Genomic DNA, 25,147 nt, shown 5'->3' with positions numbered 1-25,147 from the left:
AGTTCTATTCCCTGGTGACTAAGCCCTCAAACCTCTGAGCCAGTGGGGGCTGTTCTCATTCAGACCTCCACCTCCTAAGATGCTCTCCGCTTGCATCCCACTGTTACCCTCAGTGTTACTGGAGGGACCCCAGAACTGCACTTAGTGTGGGCAGTGTCCTCTGAGCTAGGTTGAAAAGCCTAGTGCAGGGGCCTTTGTGAGCAGAGCTTGTGTTGGAAGGCCCCATCTATATTCAGCCCCAGGAAGTGGGGGCGTTGTTCTGTTTGGTCTAGCCTGTGGTTGACACCCCTTCCTTGCTAGCCCCCCCTTTCTCTGTAGAGGTGCTGGCATGGCGTCCTTGACTTATTTCAGCTTTCAGGCATCTACCAATAAGGGCAGTGATGGCTTCAGTGTATTTCCCAGCGACAAACCCATCTTTGTCTACCCCACAGTTGATGATGGAAAACCCGATTATCATTTCATGTCATTAGCCACCTCAACACTGTGGAAACCTAACTAAAACTTGCTTTTTCAGAAGAGAATGGAGAACAGCCAGGACTCCCGGCAGGACTGGCTTCAGCCACAGCGTTATCTGGGGCTGTGGCAAGGCATCCCCGGGCCAGTGTCTCCAGCTGTTCCTCCCTGAAGTTTCCAGCTCAGCGGACCCTTTGCTCAGGTGGCTCCTGCTCAGGCACCGCAGCCTCAGCTCACATCCTCAGGGAACTGAGGGATTACCCTCTGACCCTCCCAACCCGAGTCTCAGCCAAAGCTCTTGTTGGGTGGGTCCCTTCCTGAGGTAGAGGCTGGAAGACTTAGACTCTGACTTGAACCCCCACTGGGAGCCTGACGTAGTAGCCCAGGAGAGGGTCAGGAATTGTGGGCTTCATGGCACATTGGCTCCCCATTCTTCTTCACGCTTTCCCGTAAACCTCAGTTGGGCCCCAGGGAGACAGAACAAGCAAGCAGTTGCTTATCCCATCACCTTTGCTTGTCGTCCAGCTGGGCCTGGGGTTGGAAGCTCATGTTCTGGGTTGTACTCTGGTGGTCATGCCTTGGCAGGACCACCCCTGCTTTGGGGGCAGAATGGAGTTGCTTAGGGTCCTACCTGTGGGCACCATCTTGGTACTTGTGATTGCAGGGGGCAGAGGCATGAGGTAGCTTGCAGAAACCCAGGCCCTTTGCCCTATTTCCTCCCTTCCAGGAACCCCAGGCCACTCATGAAACCACACGGGCTGGAGCGGATGCTGGGGAGGGCCACAGCCTGGCTTATGCGGTGGCTCTCTGCTCCCCTCCCCCCCAGGGCCAGCCTCTTCTAAACGCTTTGTGAGAGCATAACAGGAGGAGACCTGTAACCATAGCTAGCATCTACCAGGCCCCACTTCCTGTCTGTGGCCTTCACAGGCTCTGCTGATCATGCCTCAGTTTCTTCATTGGGGTGGAAATGCTTGGTGATGTTGGTAACAGTGCTGGGTGCATAGCCTGGGCTCTTATCTGCCACTTATATGATCTGAACCTGAACAGCCCTGGTGTTGTTCTCACTGTATAGAGACAGCAGCAATTGCATTACTGTTGTCATGGAAATGATGGTAATGATGATAAACATTGTGCTCACTTGGTCTGAGAAGATGCTTACATTCACTTTTGTATCTGTTGTTGGGTCAGCTGGGGATGGGATGTGACCCAATTTCACGGTGAGCACACTCTGCCCCCAAGAGTTCGGTTCACTTGCCGAGGTCACACGGCAGAGAAGGGTGGAGGTGAGCTTTCTGGTGTCCATCTCTTGGCAGCAGCACCTGGGATGCTGTTGGATTAGCAAGATGCAGCGCCTGAATCTCTCTTATTGATGGGGTGCTCATGCCCTTATCAGGCAGACCTCTTTCTCCTGGAAAACTCTGGCAAACCCAAGGGTGTGATTGCTCCACCCAGCTGCAGTCTGCATCTGCACACTTTGACCTACTGAACTCCAGAAAAGCCCAGTGATTTCTTTGTCATAGCCCCTCTCCCACAAAATTGCTTGGCAAATAGCTAAGAACCTCTTTGGGCGCTGGAAGTTCTCACAGCTATCTCACTTTGGATGTGGGTCCCTGGGTTTTCAGATGGGAGTCTGTCTCCTTGGAGCCTGGTTCTGTTCTGACTCCGAGCAACCTGAATCCTGCTGAGTTCTGAATTGGGCAGGAAATCCTCACCTTTTACCACTTAGGGGGAGGGGGAGGCGGTTCCCAGGGTAAACACAGGTGATTGGGTATGGGAGCAGCCTCCTTTATCAGCTTTGTCCGTGGCTCTCTTCACCTGTTTTATTTTTACTTGTGTGCCTGTGGTTGTCAGAGGGGCCAGATTCCTGGGAGCTGGAGTTACAGGTCCTTGAGACACCTAATATGTGTGCTGGGAACTGAATCATGGTCCTTTGGAAAGCAACAAGTGTTCTTAACTGCTCAGCCAGCTCCCTGCCCCTCACACACATCACTTACTTTAAAATTACTTTATCATTATGTGTGTGTGTGTGTGTGTGTGTGTGTGTGTGTGTGTTTGAGTGTGAGTGTGTGCATATCCGTGCATGCAAGGTTGTATGTGGTGGAGGTCAAAAGATGACCTTGGGTGTCTGTGTTTGGGTACCTTCCATCTTGTGAGATAGGCTCTCTCGCTGGTCTTCATTGTGTTGGCTGGGCTAGCTGGCTCGCAGGCTTCCGTGGTCTATCTATCTTCACTTCCCATCTCACCATCTCTGGGCTTACAGGTGCACACCACCACACCTGGCTTTTTAGGTGGGCTCTGGGGATCCAAGCTCAGGTCTTCCTGCTTGCAAATGCTTTAACTCCCTCTACCCCAGCCCTCTTCCAAGCCCTGGATTGTCTTTTTGCTGTTTGGTTGTGGCATCTGTCTAGTTTGGAAATGGCTCCACTGACTCTTCTTCCCCCCTCTTGGATGGTGTCCTTGGTACATGATGGCTTTGAACTTGATGAATCTGAGTGCCACATTTGTGAGGCTGATTTACATGTGAGTGTGTCTGGGAACACATTGGCTGACCTGAGGTGACCAGGGCTCCTTTCTGCATCCTTCTCTCTCGGTTGTATGGTCTCGGTTCTTCCATTTGGGGTTCAGTACATTCTGGGTTAGTTTCTGGTGCAGTAGAGGAAGTGGTCTGATTTGATTTGCACAGGGGTGTGCGACTGCCCTGCACCGTTGTTCAGAAGGCTGCCCCCAGGAGTGCGCAGTGAGGCTGGAAGTGAACAGGCTGCTCTTTCGGGTTTCTGTCCCGCCGCTCGGCTCTCCCCCACTGCCCTCCGCCTGCTCTTCGCAGTGTAGTGTTGCCCCCTGAGAGCCTGGCTGGATGGCCCAAGGAAGCCGCCTGTGCAGAGGCTCGGGATGGGGATGGCTCTTAGTTCTTGGAGCTTCTTGGAGTGTAGCCAATGCTCCCCTGTGACTCTAGACACCAAAGTCTGCACTTCCCCTGCAGCTTGGGCCAGTTACCAGTCTGGCCTTTGTGCTTGGTTTCTGTTCCCACCCTCATTGCTGACCTCAGGCAGAAATAGAGGTGAAGGCAGTCAGCTGGGAACGGGAACCGACCCTTTTCTCCTTTTGACTGGGCCTTGGCTGCCCTGTAGAGGACCCCTCTGAGGAGGGACTGGACTTTAACAAGCAGGAGCCAGCTGCTGTCTGTGAACAAGCTGCTGGCCATTCTGGCCTCCTGAGACTTTGCCGGCCAGGCCAGAGTGCAACTGGTACCTGCTTTATCCCTTGCTGTCCTATCTGTGAGGAAGCTGGCAGTCCGAGTTCAGATCCCAGCCCCTCCTCCCCATGGCTGGGGCTACCACAGTCTTCTCTGTTAGACAGTCTGGGACCTGTCTTTCAAGCTCAGCCAGGGTACTCTGGGGGTGTTCTGTGTTATTTTCGTCATCACTGGCTTTCTAGTGACAGGTTCGTAGGGGGTGATGCTCAAGGAAGCATGTCTATCTAGTTAGCGTGCAAAACCACTCTGGAATCCAGTGCAGGAGAGCCAGGGGACATTGCTGGTGAATACAGGGAATGGAGACCTGCATGGTGGCAGAGCCTGGGCCATCTGGTGATGTCTGGTTTAGGAGCTTTCTCTGATGTTGTCCTCATGCACTGACTGAGAAAGGCTGTGATCTGGCATAGGCACCGCCACCTCAGCATCGTCCCCACCACTGCTGGCCGTAAGTCTCCTCCGTGTCTCACATACCACACCTAGCGAGTGGCTGGAACCTTTTGTTTGAGACCAGCTGGAAGTCAGTTGGCCTAACATGCAGGAAGCCCAGCTTTCCGCCCTCAGCACTGTATAAATTGAGCATGGTGGTGTATGCCTTTAATCCCAGCTCTCAGGATGCAGAGGCAGGGGGATCAGGAGTTTAAGGTTCCTCGGCTACATAGTGAGCTTGAGGCTAGCTTAGATGACATGAGGCCATGTTTCTAGAAAACACGGTCTGGCCCCTGTCTTTGTCTGAGATGGGAGTGTGGGGGGAGGGGCCGAACTGATGGCAGCTGGGTCCTGGGTGGAGAAATGGCTGGATGCTTTTTGTACTCTGTACTCTGAAGGAGAGGCCTATTTATTTACTTTTCTTTCATGTTCTGGCGATTGAACCCAGGATGAGCCTTGAGCACATTGGACCAATGGTTACCACTCAGCCACACTTGTACCCCAAGAGGTACCCCTACCCATTTCACCACGAAAGCTGGGGCAACAATTGTGTCTATGGCTGCCTCTGTCACCTGCCCATCTTCCTGTTCTGTCTTGTGGTTCCCTCACCCGGCCCCCCAATCACCTTCCATTCCTTGTCTTGCCCAGTGTCTTTCCACCCTCATTCCCTTTGCAGCTGCTCTGTCTGCCACGTTGTTCCCTAAGTGTATCGGACCTCCCAGTCTGAAGCTCATTTCCTGATGTCTACTCTAGCTCCTCACAGAGTTTCTCACTGCTGGCTATCATGACAGAGACTTGATCTGTCTTCGCTTTTCTGTCTCTCTCTTCTATAATGGGCTAGGGTGGTCTTATTTCTGTTTTCTTGTGTATTCAGATTCTGACTTCAAGGACACTCAGGTGATACCCACAGAATAAATTAATGAATGAGTGAGTGAGTGAGTGAGTGAGTAAAAAAATGGATGTCTTAGTTACTTTTTTGTTCATGGAATGACAGACCTGATGAAATCAGCTCAAGGGAGGAAGAACTTATTATGGTTCATCGCTTTAAGTATAGTTCATCAGGAGCAGTGGGGTGGCTGGTCTCTTGTGTCTGTTTTAGGGTACAGTCCATCAGGAGCAGTGGGGTGGTTGGTCTCCTGTGTCTGTTTTAGGGTACAGCCCATCAGGAGCATTAGGGTGGCTGGTTTCCTTGTGTCTGTTTTAGGGTACAGTTCATCAGGAGCAGTGGGGTGGTTGGTCTCCTGTGTCTGTTTTAGGGTACAGTCCATCAGGAGCAGTGGGGTGGTTGGTCTCCTGTGTCTGTTTTAGGGTACAGTCCATCAGGAGCAGTGGGGTGGTTGGTCTCCTGTGTCTGTAGTCAGGAAGCAGACAAAAACAAATGCTAGTAGTGCTCAGCTCCCATTCTCCTTTGGGTTCAGTCTGGAAAGCCCAGCCTGTGGGATGGCACCCCGTGCCTCCTGGGCTGGTCCACCCTGTTAAACCTCTGGGGAATCACCTTCCTAGACACCCAGAGATGTATGTTCTTGGTGACCCAAGTCCAGTTGCGTTCACTATGAAGACTGACAATTCGCGTGAATGCACAAGCTTGTGCAAACTTAGCTCACCAGCTCCTCAGCACACTGGTTCGACATGGCTCCCCCTCTGCCCAGGATATGCCTGGACTGATGTCCTTCTTTTCTGCCTTCTCCCACACTAGGAGCTGGCCAAGAGGACCCCTGGCAAGCACCCTGACCACCCCGCAGTACAGAGTGCCCTGCAGGCCATGAAGACGGTTTGCTCCAACATCAATGAGACCAAGAGGCAGATGGAGAAGCTGGAGGCGCTGGAGCAGCTGCAGTCTCACATAGAGGGCTGGGAGGTACGTGGTCAGGTGGGAGAACCCTGGGCTGAGGGTGCTGGGCCCTCACTTGCAGTACAGATCACAGCCTGGTGCTTTTGTTTGGCCCGCCCTGTGCTTGCTTACAAGTGGCTTAGTTGATTTTCAATGAAACATAAAATCGCAGATTTCAAATTTCCGTAGACAGATTGATAGAACTACTGTTTCCCTGCAGCTGCCACTGAGACTCCTGTTCCCTTAGCTCCGCCCCTGCGGGCCACACTCCCTCAGCAAGTGTGCTGTGCCTGGCCTACCCGCTGCCTACAGGTCTTGGCGTTTATGCTCCCAGCATCAAGGGCCGGTTCCATATCTGAACATGTTCCATATCTGAAAGCATCTCTTTACCTGTGACTGTGGCAAATACCTGGCGGAAACCACGAGAGGGAGGGAGGTTTATTGTGGCTCAGTTGGCAGGTACAGTCCATCATGGTAGAGAAGTCATGGGCAGGCACTTCACACGGATGGTCACGGCACACCCACAGGAAGCAAGCAGAAACGAGATAGCTCCCTGCTCCTTTGTATGCAGTCTGGGACACCAGCTCAGGAGGTGACACCACCCACATTTTAGGTGGATTTTCATACCTTAGTAAACATAATCTGGAAACTCTCCCAGTGAAATGCCAGAAGGGGGTTTGGACCCTGTCAGGATGGCAGTGTCAGCCTTCCATACCACCCCAGGTCAGGACTCTGGTTCTGTATGTCCTTGCTAGCTGAGTGACTGCTTTTAACTTCTCTGACCCTGGTACCTTGTTTTTTACCTTCGTCTGTTGCAGGTGTTATTTCCCTGGGATCCAACTGTAATTTCTCAGGGTTGTTTGTGGGACGGATCGCCCCAGAGTGTAACTGACCTTCTTTAAATCACACTTATTTGTGGGTGTGTGCACGGTGTGCCCCAGCGCATGTATAGAGGTCAGAGGACAATTTGTGGGAGGCGACTCATTTGCTTCCACCGTGTGGGACCTGGGCATTGAACTCAGGGTCATCAGGCTTGGCAGCAAGCCCCTTTACCCACTGAACCGCCCCTCAGCCAATAACCAAATGACTTTCTTAACCCTCACTTCTTGCTTCCATTATCGAACGTTTTCTGTGTGTCTATAGAAGGACAATGGAAAAATACAGCTGAGTCTAAAGGGCAGCTCAGCTGGAGTGAGAGATTAGGGGCTGAGATGAAAGGTTCTGGGTCAGACACTGCTGTCTGGACGCCCCCTCCCCTCACCCGCCAGGCCCTGGGTGGCCCTGGATGTCTGGGATTTAGTATTCTTTTCTTGTACTCCCCCACCCTGGGTTGAGGGCCCAGCTGCAGAGAAGACTGGGGCTTTGTTCAGAGAATACGGGTGACATGTCCCCTGCACTTTCCTTCACTGGGCATTTCCTCTGTGAGAGCCCCAACTCCCAGACTCCCTTGCCAGATGGGCTTTGGAATGGGCATTAAGGTTTGGCCTCCATCAAGTTGGAAGGTGGGAGAGAAAAGGTTCCCGCTTGTGTGGGAGAGGGGCTGCCCCAGGAGGGTCTTGTTTTCTGTGGCGTTAGGAGAGTGCTTCCCCTCCCCCAGCTTCCTGGGCAGGGAGGTTCCAGTCACCAGCCTGAGTTGGCAGGTTGGTGTGTTCAGCAGTCAAGGTAAGGCAGCCGACCTGGCATCTGGCTCCTTTGGCTATGGGGGCTGCACATGGCTTTGCCTAAAGCGCAGGTCACATGACCAGCCTTCCCTCTGTCACAGGCCACTGTCCTGCGCTCCCTGCAGCATCTAGGTACACATGGGCATGGACTGTCTGCCCTGGGGCTGTGGTGGGGATGGGGGCAGCTCCAAGGGGCTCACATTGCAGCTTGTGAGCAGTGAAGAGGTGGATGTGTGGCCAGCCAGGCTGGGTAGGTGACTCTGATCCAACAGGACTGTGTTTTTCCTATGACTTGGGCATGTCTACCACCAGTGTCTAAACCTGATGGCTGTCCTTTCCCTGTGGAAAGAGATACGGAAGGTACGAGAGAGGTTGGAAGGTGGTGATATGTCACCGGCTTCTTGGCATGATTAGGTCTCTTGACCATGCTTGGTGCTCAAGAAGCTGGGAAATACAGTTTATTGGTCAGACAGCCAGTGCCTGCAAAATTCCCTCCCCAAGATGAATGCAGGGGAGCAAGGATGTTGGTTGCCTCAGTGGGTGTTCTGTACTTGTGTATTTCTGGCCAGCTCCCTCTCCTCAGCTCTTAGGATCTATGTAACCTGGCCCTGCCCTGCCAGGACTCTTCATAGAGTAGGTGCTGGCTCTGAGGATTCAGAGTGACACTTTCCTAGTCCCTGTCTTTGCCCCTCCGTGGCACCTTCCTAATTCTCTGCCCCAAGTCTTACGGTGCTCAGTCAACTTCATGCACACCCTGTGTGTTAGCCGCACTGACATGGGGTGCTTATCCCACAGCTCTTAGTGATGCCAGGGACCTTCAGTGAACCTAGCACTCCCAAAGTTCTGCCCTGCTGGCCCCCACGTGACTGCTGAGCCCCTACTGCAGCCCGGGGAAGGTTGCTAGGTGCTGGAGATCTCACACACACACTTGGTGGTGGCCCTGTCCTTACAGAAGTGCTGATCTTGTAGGGGGGACTTAACAAGCCAGACTGCAAATTAGGTCACAGGGAAAGACAGACACAGGACATTCAGACAAACTCAACCCCCTGCAGGACCAGATGCTGAGCCCCTGGGTCTGCCATTAGCCATGTGAATTGGTGTGTCCGCTCCTTGCACCCCTAAGTGTCTGCTGTAGTAGAACCTGCAGTCTACTGACAGTGCTGTGCCCACACAGCCATCCGACAGATTGTGTTGGCTTTCTGTGTGCTGGATGGCTAGTGCTGTCAATTTGACAGGAGTTACCTAGGAAACAAGCCTCCAGGTAGATCTGTGAGGGAGTACTTGGCCTCTGGGCATGCCTCTAAGGGTTTCCAGGGTTAGATTAGTGGATGTGGGAAGGTCTAAGCTACGGCAGGGCCTTTCCCTGGCTGGAATACTGGACTATCCAGGTGGAGAAAGACCTAAACAGCAGCATGTATTCATGATTCTCTGTATAGGTTTTTTTTTTCTTCTTCTCTTTGGGAGTCTGCTACCCAACTCCCAAATACATAAAGACTTATTCTTTTATGAATGCCCAGCCTTAGTTTGGTTTATTTCTAGCCAGTTTTTCTTAACTTAAATTATCCGTCTACCTTTTGCCTCTGGGCTTTTACTTTTCTCTATTTTTTTGTATGTCTTTTCTTCTTATTCCATGTCTGGCTGGGTGGCTGGGTGATTGAGTGATTGTGTAGCTGGGTGGCTGGCCCTGGCATCCTCCTCTCCTCCTTTTCTCGCTCTTCCCTCTTCTCTTTTTCTCCTTTTGTTTATTCTGTCTGCCATCTCTGCCTATCCTTTCTCCTGCCTGGCTGTTGGCTGTTCAGCTTTTAGCCCAATCAGGTGTTTTAGACAGGCAAAGTAACACAGCTTCACAGAGTTAAACAAATGCAACATAAAAGTATGCAACACATCCTTGTATTATTAAACAAATGTTCCACAGCATAACGATGTAGCACATCTTCAGCTATTATTCCACAACATCTCTGCTTCTGATTGTGGCTGGGATGCATCCAGCTGCCTCAAGCTTCTGCTGTCATGAGCACCCCGCCATCATGGACTGTTAACCTTGAACTGCAGAGCAGAGAGCAGCCCTTCCTCCCTTGAGTTGCCTTTGCCAGGGTGCTTTCCTGTGCAGCAAGGAAAGGTGCTAAGACAGGTGTGTTCTTGGCTGCTCATTCCTGCCCTCCATCCTCTCCCCAGGGCTCTAACCTCACGGACATCTGCACCCAGCTCCTCCTTCAGGGCACTCTGCTGAAGATCTCTGCAGGCAACATCCAGGAGAGAGCCTTCTTCCTCTTTGACAACCTGCTTGTCTACTGTAAGCGGAAATCCAGGTATGTTGCTAGGACTGGGCCAGGTTGCCCAGGTGATTCGCCGGGGCAGGCCAGTGCGAAATGCCCCTTTCTTCAAGTGACACCTCGGGCTTGTCACATCTCTCCCTGGGCTTTTTCTTCTGAGTATTTAGGGAGTTATTCTAAATGGATGTATAGTATAAGCTGAATATGTTAATTTTAATTTTCTAGTAACCATATTAAATAAAAATAAAAAGAAACAGGTGAACTGGGGTTTAATAGTGAATTCAACCCAAGATGCTCACATGTTATATCTAATTTTAATTATATGTAACTGTCAACAAGTTTTGAAAAGCAATAAGGAGGTGTTTTGCCATATGTTTTAGCGTTCAGTCTTTGAAGTGGTTTATGTATTAGCTTTACACTGCAGTGGGTCCCAGTCATATTTTCCTTGTGACCTGGGAACACTGTGTCATACAGCATAGCTCTAGATGATTGTAGAGGCTCACCAGCATCTGAGATCCTAAGGTTCCCAGGGTGCAGAGTTGGAGGTGAGAAAGCTCTCACTGCTGGGCGGGGAGAAGAGAATGGTTCGCCAGCATCTTCACATCTCTCACTGAGAGCCCCTTGGGTCATCTTAGCAGACGGTGTCCCCTGCTTCCTTTCTGTTTCCTGTGAGTTGTCCTGAGAGTGAAACAGTAACCTTCAGAGGCTTCTCCCTGCCTTATCTGGCCGAGGCTGCAGCGGTCTCAGAGCATTGTGGCTTTCTGGCCTTAAAGCCCATTGTCTCAGGGCTCAGTTTTCAGTTTCCCAGCTCCTGAGCCCCTGTGGGAAATCCGGCCACAGGGGATGGGTGGCCATTCCATATGCATGTGAAGCCTCAGTTTCCTCTTTTACAATGGGCCACATCCGTCCTCTGCTTGTTTGCCTCAGAATTTGACCACTTCTCTATCTCCATGACTTCTCCTGACTGTGCCTCAGTTTCCTTGTTTGTAAAACAGTAGATTCTCCTGAATGTACCTTACGGGGTCATTGTGGAGGTGAAGGTAGTAAGTGTCTGGTGCACGAAGTTGGGGCTGGATGCTGGTGCCATCCGCATGGACCTCACACTCATTTTGGGGTTCTTGGTGCCACCCGTGGGCAGCCCCAGAGCGCAGAGCCCCTTTCTGTTTTGGAGGCTGCTCTTTCTTGGCTCAGGCCTCGGCCTCCCGATGTGTCATCTCCCAGTGTAGACATGCTCAGCCTGCCTTCTCTCCAGGTGTTCTGCTTTTGCTCTGTAATGATCTCTGTTGTTGTCCCATGTCACCTGTCCTGCTGGCGTCACCGCCAGAGGCCTCCTCTGACCATCCTAAGGCTGCTGTGAATTGTCACCCCCAGTCCTTCCCTGCCCTGGCTGTTAGAAGCAGGCACTTTTCCCAGAGCACCAGGGTTTGGAAACAGAATGTCCCTTCAGAACCCTGTGACTAACTCCAGCTGCTGGCTGCGCTGTCCCAGCCCTGGCTTCTTTGCCATGCCCTTCTTCCTCCGTGTCGCCTGCCCTAGGAGGAACAGCAGTTTTTTCCACCATCTTGGCTTCTTCAGGGACTATCTTTGGCCTTCCTGTGTTCATCCTAAGCTCTCTGAAGGCTGCTCCCTCCTTAGTGACACAGCGTGCTGGCCTGTGGGAAAGGGCACACCTGTCCCCTGGGAGGACAAGGAACGAGGCCACTGTCCAGCTTCTAGATTAGCAGCCAGAAGACTGAGTGCCTGCGGGCAGGTCAGGTGCTGGTGGATGGAGCCTGGCTGACTGGGATGGCTGCAGGAAGTACCCGATGTGCCTAGGCAGCTGCTGGCTCTCTTGGTCCCTGTCTGGGATGTGGGTGGAATGGCCCGTGACACAGAGAGCCCCCTTTGGCCACCAAAGGAGGAAGAGGACATTCTAAAAGTCAGCCCTCTCAGTTACAGAAGGGGAAACTGAGGCCCAGAAGAGCTAAGTCTTACACCTTGTAGCTGCCTGCTGTGTTCTGAGAGGCCAGAGTCATAGTGGCTGAAAGCCCTCAGGTCCTACTGCTGCTGCACGACTTTAGGTGAATGCCGTTTTCGTGTCTGTTATGTGTGCTGAAGCCCTGATGTCCTATGGGGTGTGCTTTACACCTCATCTAGGCCTCACTGTGAAGTGGCTGGGACAGTGCCAGGCTCACGAGTGAAAAAGAGGAGACCATTTCTATTTGACTTCCTTTGGGTATTTTGCACGTAGGTCACCTGTGTCTGAGCTGGACTTGTCTTTTTGTCCACACTCCTGTTCCAAACCTTTATCTCCTCAGTTCTTCCTTATTCCAAGAAGTAATGCCAAAATCTCTGTCGGTTAGGGTTCTCTGAGACATAGACCTAGTATGTATGTTCATAATGCACCTGCATGTTCACAGACAGAAACGTGCACTCATGCACACAGGCAGATAACCATGTACAAACTGATGCATATCCATACACGTGTGCACCCATGCATTCCCATGGTGTTTTGTACCTGCATACATATACATACGTGCACAGGCATACACAACATGCACATGTTCATACATATATGTATACACATGTATTCCCACACATCAGTGTACCTGCATACACGGGTGTGCACACAGAAATACACACATGCATACCCATGTGTACATGGAAGCAGGAGGGTGAACTTTGGTGTATATACAAATGCACACATGCTTGTAAATTTATAATAAAGCAGAGTCCTGCCAGCCAGTGTTTGAGGAAGCACATGGTTCCTCTTAACTCTCACACAGTCTGTCCCTCATTACGGGCCCAGGGAGCCGGAGTCTGGCAAACATACTCAGTGCCCTGCTGCTCCAGTCCTCACCGCTCAGCTCCTCCATGGAGCAGGAGCTCAGGTCTCCCCACATACAGCTGCATTCTCAGGGAGGTCTGGCCAGCCTGCGGTCCAGGGTCCATACTGTTGAATTTACCCAGCTGCAGTAAGTTTGTCTCAGGTAGAGACACCTGACCATAGTCCTAGCAGGCTCTGTAAGGATAGCTCCACCCCGTGGATCAAGGAGATGCAGAGGGCCTTTGCTGTGATCAGTGAGCTCCGTACCCCCTCTCCCAACACAAGACAAGTTCCCCACTATTTCATGTGCTTTCCCCGTGGTCCAGCGTTTAGCAGAGTGCCTGGCACCTAGTAGCCATTTCCAAGGACTTACTGGATTGCGTCTTACCTGATTCCCTGCCCGTAGGAAGCCCTGCCAGATGTTGTTATTGTTTTTGTTTGTTTGTTTATTGTTTGATATCTTAATTTATTTGGGTGACTGTAACAAAATGACATTAACTGGGTATCATAAAGGATATAGTTTTTTCAATGTATCCAACCTAGGTAGTCCAAGGGCAAGGCACCAGGAGACATGCTCAGTAGGCTTCCTCTGCTTTCTGTTGTGTGTATGGTGGAAGGTATCTCTCTGAGGCCTTTCTGTAAAATACACTAATCCACCAACCTCTGTGCTCCAACTGCCTCTCCTGGCCTCACCCCCAACCCCCAACTCTTGCATCAGGGTTTGGAAGGCAGCAGATGAATGTGAGAGGCCCCATGTTCAGATTGCAGGGGTGACTGATGTAGGGACGACAGAAATCTCCCGCGTGAAAGCGTGTGTCGGGGTAGGGGGTGATGGATGCGTGAATAGATGGATAGGGCAGGATGGTAGTTGCATTGGAAGGTAGGCAGATGAATGAATGGGTGCATGGACGCATGGGAGAGTGAGTATATGGAGAGCTGGTTTATGAGGTGGCTGGATGAATGAATGAGTTTGTGGGTAGATAGATGGATGAATAGTATTTGGATGGGTGGGTAGATTATAGATAGATGGTTAATAAATAGTTGGTTATAGATGGCTGGATGGACGATGGTTAGGTGTGTGTGTGTGTGTGTGTGTGAGAGAGAGAGAGAGAGAGAGAGAGAGAGAGAGAGAGAGAGTGAGTCAGCTAGTCCAGTGTGCTGAATTTCTGTTGTTGGTCCCCCATGAGTCTCCATTAGCTGAAGAGTTGATTTGTGAGATCAACCAAGCTCTTAACCTATGTTTCAGATGGGAAACCATGATTAGTAGAGAAGAAACTCACTCAGTTGCCTGCCCACCAGCAGCCACCCCATGTTCCACACCCTAGTCCAGAGCTCTTCTCTGTCCCTGGATGCCTCTCTGTGTTGCTGTCCCTTGTAGGGGATGCTGACTCCCTGCTGTCTTTCAGGGTCACTGGCAGCAAGAAATCTACCAAGAGGACCAAGTCCATCAATGGCTCCCTGTACATCTTCAGGGGTCGGATCAACACCGAAGTCATGGAAGTGGAGAATGTGGAGGATGGGACAGGTGGGCCCTGCCCCTCTCCGCTAAACCCCTCCCTTCCTGCCTTGGACCTCTCTCTATGTCTTTGTGTACCGTGTGTGTGCAGTGCTCATGGAGGCCAGAGGAAGGCCTCGAATGATCTGGAACTGGAGTTACAGACAGTTGTGAGCTGCCATGTGGGTGCTGGGAATTGAACCCTGGTCCTCTGGAAGAGTAGCCAGTACTCTTAGCTACCAAGCTGTCTCTCCAGCCCCTCACTTTAGGCATTTTATAATGCAGTCCTTTTTTTTTCTGCCTAAAGTATTTTTTTTACCATGGGTATTGTGGTGCACACCTTTAACCCCAGCACTTGAGAGGCAGAGGCAGGCAGATGTCTATGAATTTGAGACCAGTCTGGTTTACATAGTGAGTTCCAGGCTGGCCAGGGCTATGTAGTGAGATACTGTCTAAAAGCAAAATATCACCTCCTTAGTTTCCATTGCCCAGTATTTCACTTTAAATTTCTCTGGTTTTCAAAGTCATGCCTATAAAATGGCTTTAGATGCATGTGACCGTGTACATGCTTTTCCGTGTGTATAGTAAGGTGATCATAGTGCCCTGTCTGCATTCTACATGGCTCTTGCATTCCGTGTGCTGACCCTGGGATGCATCCTTGTCTCATGTGGCTGTATAACATCTATTGTCTGAACAATCCACAGGCAGGTAACCAAAGCTTAGGGTAGTTTCGCCATTCACTGAAACCGGGGATGCCGCGTCTCAGGAGATGTTCTGTGAGCCTGTCTGGGGAAGGTTCTAATGTGGTTTTGAGCTGTGGCACATGCAGGCCCACGGTCCTAAGTACTGTTTTGCTGTCATGTTTTCAGAGAGGATTGCTCCCCTAAGCTCTGGGCAAGCGTCTCCTCCACTACTACGTTTGTGCCCACATGAGCGAGGTCACGACACCTGTGTCACTGTGGTGCTTGAAGGGACTGTGCAGATCTTTGCCTATGAGAGAGAAGCTAGCCAACAATGGTTGGGGGGAAGGTTTAGCCCCTCAAGCCTGGCCCTGGTGGTGCTCATCATTTTGCGGGCTATTGGGAGTTGCATAGCTGTCTGTGTACTGACCCACGTTTGCCTCTCGTCCCTATCAGCCGATTACCACAGCAATGGCTACACTGTCACCAATGGCTGGAAAATCCACAACACGGCCAAGAACAAGTGGTTTGTGTGTATGGCCAAGACTGCGGAGGAGAAACAGAAGTGGTTGGATGCCCTGATCCGAGAGCGGGAACAGCGAGAGAGTGGGTTCCTGGGCGGGTCCTGGGCTGCCAAGGAGGTTGATGGGGTTCTTATAGGGTGAGGACTGTGCCTAGGGCACGGATCTTGGTCCCTTGCAGAAGCGTTGAAGCTACACACAGCAGGTGTTTTGATGGGCGGGGACATCTGTGACTATGTTAGGACCTGGTGGGGTCAGTCAGTTGTACCACAGCCCCCATGTGGCTTACTGGTCACCAGAGCATCTGGAAACAGCATCTTCTTTCCCCTGCAGCTAAGATGTTTGCCCAAACCTTTGTTTGTTGGTCCCTGAGTGGGAGTCTGGGGGATGGTCCTCAGAGTGCCCCTTAGGCATGGTAGAGAGCACCTCAGGACACTAACCAAAGTGGTTCACTGAAAGACAGCACAGGGTTTGAGGTGACAGACCAGGGATGGGTGGGCTCTGACCGTGTCTCTGCCTTGAACTACTATGGAGCACACCAAGCTGGAAACTTTAGGGTCTGGTGTGCTTCGTACAAGTTACTTCAGTGACCTGCGCCTGAGCGGACTCACTCTCCTGCTGCAGAGGCTATGGTCCTGCTGCCCAAGGCCTTAGATTTGACCATGGTTGCAAACGCAACATCATCTCCTCATTTGACCCAGGATCAAATTGGGCCTCAGTTTCCCCTATGCACATCCTGCTGACCTGAAACCCTAGCTGGTCTATGCATCGTAGGCACCTTACATTTGCCATGGTTCCATCACCCTCGGAGCCTGCTCAGTCTGCTTCCCAGCTCTTTGTAGCGGTAGATGGGCTTTCCACTCACCCAGTGCTGAGACACACCCTCAGGGCCACCCCTCATTGTCCCTCTTCATTCAGGAGATCATCGTGATCCTGTAAGCCTGCCCTTTGTGTGCACGGCCCAGACCACCTGCCTCTCTCCACCTCACACTACCCAAGTCACTGTCCTCACTCAGTGTCTCCACCCATTTCCTAGGGAAAGCGGGGCCTTTAGGTAGCACTTCCCATCTTAAATATCAAGCCAGAACGTATTAAAATACCAGGAAGCCAGATAAGCTCCTGTCTTTGGCCTTTGGGTGGGCAAGGGCTCAACGTCTGAAACTGTTCAGGGCTGGGGTGGGGTCGGTACTGGGGCAGGGAGTTGGCCTGGCTGGGTGGGGTTGATCTGAGCTTTTGTGGTTAGAATCAAGAGCTGTGGTTAGCACTGGGTATATGTCATTAAGAGGTGTGTGTGGTCCAAGGGGACCTTGTCCTTAGATGTGAGTGTTGTCTGAAGTCCAACCTCAGGGCTGGGCACACAGGGATGGGTTTACACTGTGGTCTGTGGTCATAGCCCAGGTCAGGATATGGAGCCAAACATCTTGGGATAAAATCTTGAAGTCACCTATTCTGACAACATAAGTTCCCTGGGCCTCAGCTTTCTGTTTGTAAAATGGGGATGGTTGTGGCTCTTTTTGTGAGGAGCACGGGGCATGTGTCTGAGGCCATGAAACACCCATTTTCTGTTGCTCTTGTTGTCTGGATGGGGTGGGATTTAGAGAGAGACCATGAGTAGAGTTAAGGATGGGGCCCCATGTAGATGGCGTGGAGGGGCAGGGCCGTGTGTGTTGGGGTAGGATAAGGCTTTGAGGCTTGGCTCTGAGTTAAAGGACCACCAGTTACCCTGGGACTAAACTTGGGTCCCTTCCCAGTCCTTCTGAGCAGTTTCTGGTAGGTGTGTGACATTGACCAGGGGTCAGAAAGTGCTCTATGGCTATGCTAGTGTGAAGTTGGCAGGCGTGAATACTAGAACCCCAGACTGCCTCCTGTAACCCCCCCCTCCGCAATCTTGTCCCCATGCAGGCCTGAAGCTGGGCATGGAGCGTGATGCGTACGTCATGATCGCGGAGAAGGGGGAGAAGCTGTATCACTTGATGATGAGCAAGAAGGTGAACTTGATCAAAGACCGCCGACGGAAGCTGAGCACTGTGCCCAAGTGCTTCCTTGGCAAGTGAGTGGCATCCCATCCCAGCTGGCCACCTTCCTTTCCCACCCTACTTCTGCTTTGCCCTGCCCTGCCCTGCCCCGCCCTGCCCGTACGCCCTTTCTCTTGTCTGGGATCTCCCTGCACAGCCACCTTACGCCCCCTCAGACCTGTAGAGCAGACTCAGATGAGGGTCAGGGCTGGCAGGGTTCTGCTGTAGTTCTGCCTGCTGTGTTTGCTCCTGACCCACTGGGTAATCTGCTTCCTGTAATGGAGTCCATGATAAAAGCTGAGATCTTCCTGACGCATCAGGCTGGCCACACTCTGCTTATCTCTGTCTGTTCTGCCGTGGCCAAGGCAGAGGAGGCTGTGCTGTGCTGGAGATGGAATTCGGAGGGTCTGGGGCAGGCTAGAGCTTGGTGGCCTGCATGGTACAGAGAAAACTGGAAATAGTGTCAGTTGTCCTGGACTAGATTGGAGATGAACGTGTGGGGCAGGCATTTAGATGGCCTCTGAGTCAGGAGATCTGCTTTGTAGGCTACCGTGTACTTAGAGGAGTCTGGGCCAGCAGCGTTGGGGAAGGGACAAGCAGAGGCCTCTGTGGACAGTGGTCAGAGAGGTGGGGGCCCTGGGTAGGGGTCGGTTCTTACAAGCTAGTTGAAGACATGGGTGGAGACAATGAAGGAAGGAGCCAGACAGGAACCTGGTTTTAGAAATATGAAAATACAGAATCCAGCTGAGTATTCATGTCCACCGCAGCCTATGGAGTTAGGAGATGGCCCAGGGTCGGCCTGAGTATTCATGTCCACCGCAGCCTGTGGAGTTAGGCGATGGCCCAGGGTCGGCCCTGAGGCCCGCTCTTAAACAGGCTAGGGGTGGGAGTTTTGGGGAAACCAGGATTTTTGGATTGCTCCATCCATTGTCCTTGGGGTTCAGCAGTCCTGGCTCTCTGAGGCTTTGTGGAAAGGAGAGACCTGGGTCCAGGAGCTTGAAAGGTTAGAGGGGCCCCTGGCTGTCTCCATTGCTAATCCCTGATTCCACTTCATAGAAGGCTTTTCTCTAGCAGCTCTCCCACTTCTGCCTGGGGGAGCACTGGAGAGCCTTCCTGCCAGCCCCGCCGGATGGGATAACCTGTCTGTGATTAAGGCTTCTGAGGCCCGGCTGTCCTCAGGATTAGAGGAGATTCCTCTTGCTGCCCATTTGAACCCCAGCCAGCATCGCGGCTCATGTAACCACGGGGCCCAGAGGACCTGACTTCCCGTTAAGAGAACATGTTTCTTCAGGCTTGGCTTCCTTCTGCACCTGTCTGGGCTTCCAGCACTCCTTCCCCGCCAATGTGTAGCTCACGAAATCTCCAGGAGCCCTGGTACCCTCTGTAAGACTGATAGGTGGTGGGGACACAGGTCTCTCCCTCACTCAGTCAGATCTTTGACATACATTCACATTTGGCAATCGCTTTTAATCTCACATAACACCGTGAGGCAAGTCACTGCCATTGTCCCTATTTTAAAGAAACTGAGGCATATAGAGGGAAAAGGTTTTGTGTGAAGTCACAGTGCCATGTGTGGAGATGGGATTCACACTCAGGACAGGGTGACTCCAGAGCTGGTGTTCTTTCTCACTGCCTCCATGCTTGCTTCGCTTTACTCTCTCTTCCGCATTTCCCCCCATCATTGCTTTCTGTCTGCTGCTGGACAGGGACTCCCTGGTTGTGGTGTGTCTGGTTTATCTTCATAACCTTTTAGGGCAGGGCTTTGAGTCAGACTGGGGCTGTGTCTTCCCCATCTTCCTGCTGGATGACTTTGGACACTGGGTTAATGTCTGTCAGTCTCAGTCAATGACAAGGAAGAAGAAGGGCTGGAGGACCCAGTGGGAATGCAGAAGCGCTAAGCACGATGCTGGCCAGGGCACTGAGAACACATGCTGGGCCATGCATGCTTCATGGTACAGGGACTGGTGGGAAGAAGTGGCCAGTTTGTGCTCCATGCAGAAAGTAGCAGACTTCACATTTCAGTGATAAAATCTGTGTACTGTGGGAAGCATACTCGTGCATATGCGTGTGCGTGCATGTGCGTGTCCACCTGCCTCCCAGCATCCTCAGATTAACTAGAGAGACAAAATTGCTCCCTCCCTAAATCCCTTTCTGATTGCCAGCAGGCAGCAGGGAATAGACAAACATCTTGCTGACAGGGAGATGACCGTCCCTACAGGAATAGGTCAGTAGACAAATGGTCAAATTAAAGAAGGAAGCCTTTGGACCAGTGAATGCTGCAAGGCAGTAGTAGAGTGATGTAAGGGGAGAATTGTGGAGCTGATTTAGCCAGGTAAGATGGGCCTCTTAGGAAGGTTACATTTTAACCAAGATCTGTGTGACAAGCAAGAATCAGCCAGGAGAAGACCTAAGAAACAGCATGCCTGGGTAGGACATCACAGATGCAAGAGTCCAGTGGCTTGGTTGAGCTGTGGTACTGGAGTGGCAAAGGATGGCATGAGACCCAGGAATTAGCAGGGCTTCATTTGGTAGCACTGAGTCATGGGTCAGGTTTTTGTTTAGGTGCTCAGTAGTTGAAAGAGATGAGTTGTCAGGCTTGGGCCACTTGGAACAAGGTGTGCCAGTCAGATGGTTCGGGGAGGTTTCTTGAAGGCGAAAGCATTTGCTGCAAACTTCGACAGTAGTTAGATGTCAGGCTACACATTGGGAGTTCTGAGGTGGGAGACTTTGCTGAAGTAACTATATACACAGCTGTGTACAACAGACCAAACTGAGCACTGCAGTCCTGGCACTCATGGGGCTGAGGTTCGAGCAGTGGGCAAGGCAGGTAGGCCTGGGTGACTAGCAAGAGCCTGTCTTAGTAATGGAGACCCTGTCTCAAAAGATAAGGCAGAGAATGATGGTGGAAGATAGCCCATCATTGACCTTTGGCCTCACGCACACACAGGACGTGAACAGGCATTGCCATGGACATTGGCAGGGACTTTGTTCATGGGACTCAGGTGTGCTTATCAAACCCAGGCTCTAGGCACTGGAGATCTCGGCCTGTGCAGGAGACAGGCAAAAGGATGTTCGGTTCTGGGGAGTATGTGGCACAGGGCCACTGGTCAGGTGGCTCTCAGCAAAGAATGGCAGAGGTGTGCCCAGGTGTTCCCTGTGCCCAGCCTTGGCCTTGACCTGCAGCAGGCTGAACCATGTCCACTGGGCAGGGAAAGGGAGAGTGGAAGCAGCCTAGCTGTGCGTGGACCCCACATTCCATCTCAGTCCCATTACGCCGGTGGGCACCCCACCTGGTCTCAGTGCCTCCCACAGCGGAGGGAACGTCTTTCTGGAAACCCGGGCTGTTTCCCTTTGTAACCCAACCCAGAGCTACTGTCAGATCCCCGTTCCCTGCTCGGAGCTGCTGTACGTTCTGATGTCTAATTCGGAACACCTCTCCTCCACCCTGAGACCCTGCTGGCCCAGTACAAGTGGAAGCCTGGAGAGGGGGTTCAAGAAAATACGGGGTTAGACAGCTGCATTTAACAACTGGGAGCTTTGTAGGAACTATCGAGTGCTCCCCTTTCGGAGAGTTGAACCCACAGGGTTGCCATGGGCTCTTAGAGCAATAGCTTCAGCTTTGGCTGGTTTGGCACAGTCTCCCCCCTCCCCCGGCCAGCACCCCCGTTCAGAGTTCGAGGTTCCTGCGGAAGAAGAGATTAACTTTATCTCCTTACCCCCTGGGTCCCAGTTTAAAGTTTCACAGGATTAAAAAGTCCACCCACTAATTCCAGATGTCCTCAAGCAAACCAGTTGTTTGAGCTGCATCCTGTTGAGTTGCGTCCAGCTGCATCTTGTTCCCCAGAAAGGGGCAGCTTTGCTTCAGTTCTGCCCAGTAAGCTAAAGATCCAGCTTGGTTTCCCAAAGGGTAGCAGGACCCAGCGTGGGCAGTCACCACTCAATTGCTCTGTTTTGTCCTCCATCTGTCTTCTGCCCCTGCAGTCACTTTGGGATACTTCCTGTCCCCACTCTGGCTACAGACCCCTAGTTAGGGGAGGCCCTGGATAAGACAGCTGGTCAACAGCCCTTGACTGGGTCTCCAGACTCCAGCCTCTGAGAGTGGGCACACCAACATCTGTTTGCCCTCTGGGGTTGCTGGCAGTTCTTGCCTTATCCCAAGAGTTGAGACTTTGAGAAAGAATCAGAGGTGGGGGCAGGGGTGTCGCGTAGGGGGACACAGAACCTGGAAAGTTCCCACCTAGGGTTCCAGAAATGTACCTATTTCTTTTCCACCTCTCTGGGTGTCCTGTAGGCTTTCTGAATGCCTCTTAGTGTTGCTACCTACATGAGGGCAGGTCCTTCTTCTGCCAGCACAGAAAGCTAAAAATAGCGCCCCCTGCTGTAGCCGGAGGTGGGACAGCTGGTTTTCATAGAGAGGGGGCCGGGCACTGCTGCCCACGCTCGTAGGTCCTGCCTGCTCTGGGCTCACCCTCTTCCGCTGACTCCAGTGGGCTGAGATCTGCTGAGCTCACGTGGCCACAGGGGCTGGGACCTCAGAGGCCTGGCTGAGTCTGACCCCTGGACTGTCACCGGGAGCCAGAAAAGCTCACCTGTCTCATCCGTGCACCAACCTTCCTGTGGACCCTAGAACATTCTTTCTTGCTCATTCCTCATTTGCTGCATAGAGGACTCTTGAGTTTCAGAGTGTGTCAGGGAAAGAGCCACAAATAAGATCAACCCCATCATCCAGGGGTTGCATTCTGGGTGTCTGTGTGGGCAGGGAAGGAAACTGAAGAACGCTCATAGAAGTCTATTAAGCCATGCTGCAGAGACTGCTTGGCACAGAATGGAAGGGTATCAGGATGGGTGGGCTGCTGGGTCGGGCCCTGGGGGTGGTATGGAAAGAAGAGCCAGGGAAGGGCATTTCGGGGTAGACTAGCAGCAATTGCAAAGGCCCTGATGCATGATGGAGTCTAGGAACTTTTGTTTTTCATTTTCTTTTTGTTTGTTTGTTTGGTTTGGTTTTTGAGACAGGGTTTCTCTATATAGCCCAGGCTGTCCTGGAACTCACTCTGTAGCCAGGCTGGCCTTGAACTCACAGAAATTCACCTGCTTCTGCCTTTTGAGCCACCACCCCCTAGTTGGAATTTTTTTTTTGGATGTGGATTGGGGGTGGCTGATGAAGGTGCACATATATCTGGGCAAATGTGTGGGACAACTGAGGTAGAGCTGAAGTCCCTTCTGATGAAAGGGGAAGCTATTGGATTATTGTGAGGACAGGGAGCATGTGATTTGAGCCATCTCTCCAGTCAGCTTTCTGGGCTTGGCATTGCCTCCTGCTGATTTTGTGTGTTTCGTCTACATACTACTTCCATACACACATACACCCCCATCTAGTATCAGCTCACCCCCATCTAGCTACACCCTCCTCCAGCTATCCGTGTGTACTTCCACCATCCACCCAGCATTTCCTGTCCACTCAGCCAGCCCCCTCCCCCTGACTCCATATCTACTCATTCGTTCAGCGTTGATCTCTTTGATGGTTCATCGTCATCCATTCTTGTCATTTGCCTTCACATCACATGGCCTGGTGTCTGTCCCTTGGCTCATGCCTCCATCCACAAATCTACCATGGAGTCATGTCTACCCATTCCTTCCCCGCCACCCATCCAACACCTGTCCTCTATCTGTCCATCATTCTTTCACCCTTCTGCTCCTCCATCTAACCACACCCATCCATCACTCATCATCTATCCATCCATCCATAACCTTCCCACCTTCCACTTACCTGTCATCCCTTTATCCATCCACTCATAATCTACACACTACCCATTCATCTGTCATCCACACTCTCCTAAGCCACCCCACCTAGCCTTCCATGTACCCATCCATCTGCTCATCTACCCACCCACCCATCCACCCACCCACCCACCCATCCATCTGCTCATCTACCCACCCACCCATCCACCCACCCACCCACCCATCCACCCACCCATCCATCCATCCATCCATCCATCCATCCATCCATCCACCCATCCATCCATCTGCTCATCTACCCATCCATCCACCCACCCATCCACCCACCCACCCATCCATCCACCCACCCACCCATCCACCCACCCACCCACCCATCCACCCATCCATCCATCCATCCATCCATCCATCCATCCATCCATCCACCCATCCATCCACCCATCCATCTGCTCATCTACCCACCCACCCACCCATCCATCCACCCATCCACCCATCCATCCATCCATCCATCCACCCATCCATCCATCTGCTCATCTACCCACCCATCCATCCATCCATCCATCCATCCATCCATCCATCCATCCACCCATCCATCCACCCATCCATCCACCCATCCATCCATCTGCTCATCTACCCACCCATCCATCCACCCACCCACCCATCCATCCACCCATCCACCCACCCACCCATCCATCCACCCATCCCATCCATCCATCTGCTCATCTTCCCATCCATCCACCCATCCATCCATCCATCCTTTATTCATCTGCTAACTGTCAACCATCCCTCTCTTCTTTCACCCTTCTATCTATACGTCTCCCTACGCACTAGCCCATCACTCACCTATCCGACCACCTGTTGTGTATCTCTCAATCATTCATTCACACATCTCTGCCCCCATCATTCCTCCATTTACCAAACATCCACCATCCTTCCAACTGCACCTATCCGCTCATCCATTCATGTGCTTGCTACCCACCCATTCATTCATCCCCTCCCCCCCACAACACCTCCACGGTGGATGAAGCAGATCTGTGTGTGATTGGTCTTAGTCACCTGAAAAGGCACAGGTAAACCACTGTCTCTTGGGCCATGGCTCCTGGTTTTGTGTGCCTGCAGGAAGATCTGCCTATCATTCCTGGGGTGGGTGGGGCCAGGCCAGCTTGGTTCTGGTTCCAGGGTTGGGGACCATCTCATCATATCTTCTGTTCCTGGCAGTGAGTTTGTTGCCTGGCTCCTGGAAATTGGCGAGATCAGCAAAACAGAAGAAGGGATCAACTTGGGCCAAGCCCTGCTGGAGAATGGCATCATTCACCATGGTGAGTGGAAGAGGTGTGGCACGGTAGCTTGATGGCGGGGAAGCGGCCCTTTCCCCAGAAGTCTGTTCCCATACTTCGAAGGCGTGGCCCAGGACCACAGCTGCCTCATGACATTTCTCCAAGGTGGCAGAATGAGTGTTTCCTTGGGCACCAGCGAGGGAGGATGCCTCACAACAGTTGGCCAGGGGGGTAGAACTTTCTATTTGCCCCTCCAGAAAGAACAAGCCCTCTGCTTAGGTTTTAGCTAACTCGTAGGTGTCTGTTGCATGTCCCTTGCAGCAGACACTGCTTGCACGCCTGTGAATGGGACAGATGGAGCGTCCTGTCCTCACAGAGCTGACCTCGTGCTTGGAGGGGAGACGAAGAAGGGAGCAGAGGGTATCGGTGTGGCATGATTGAGCTGGGAGAGCACAGAGTAGCGGTCAGGAGCTTGGGGGTACCTTCCCTAGCAATGAGGGAGGCAAGTGGGCTCTAGGTCATCATCTAGGCAGGGGGATGCTGACTGGTCTACAAGGAGCAGCAAGGAAGGCAGTGAGACTGCCTCCTGAGTGGACAGGGGCATGGTAGGAAGTAAGACCAGGTGACTCGGAGCTGGGGAAAGACTCAGCTGTGAGGTCTGGAAAGCTCATGGGGGTCACTGTCGAATGACTCCAGCCATGGCTGGTGCTGTGGAGAGGACAG

General features: G+C 52.2%; 1 protein-coding gene across 1 annotated transcript in view; it reads left to right on the top strand.

Annotated features, from left to right (window-relative positions):
• Prex1 (phosphatidylinositol-3,4,5-trisphosphate dependent Rac exchange factor 1) overlaps positions 1–25,147 on the top strand; it is a 154,594-nt gene that overhangs the window by 91,501 nt on the left and 37,946 nt on the right. The window contains exons 6-11 of the mRNA XM_075963110.1: positions 5,829–5,990; positions 9,800–9,933; positions 14,110–14,228; positions 15,335–15,484; positions 17,302–17,449; positions 24,366–24,466. Of these exons, the coding sequence (XP_075819225.1) occupies positions 5,829–5,990; positions 9,800–9,933; positions 14,110–14,228; positions 15,335–15,484; positions 17,302–17,449; positions 24,366–24,466 (814 nt within the window). The remainder of the gene's footprint in view (positions 1–5,828; positions 5,991–9,799; positions 9,934–14,109; positions 14,229–15,334; positions 15,485–17,301; positions 17,450–24,365; positions 24,467–25,147) is intronic.

This window comes from Microtus pennsylvanicus, chromosome 2 (assembly GCF_037038515.1).
Source record: "Microtus pennsylvanicus isolate mMicPen1 chromosome 2, mMicPen1.hap1, whole genome shotgun sequence".
NCBI lineage: Eukaryota > Metazoa > Chordata > Mammalia > Rodentia > Cricetidae > Microtus > Microtus pennsylvanicus.
The sequence above is the reverse complement of the archived record's forward strand: the minus strand, read 5'-3'. Positions and strand labels throughout refer to the sequence as shown.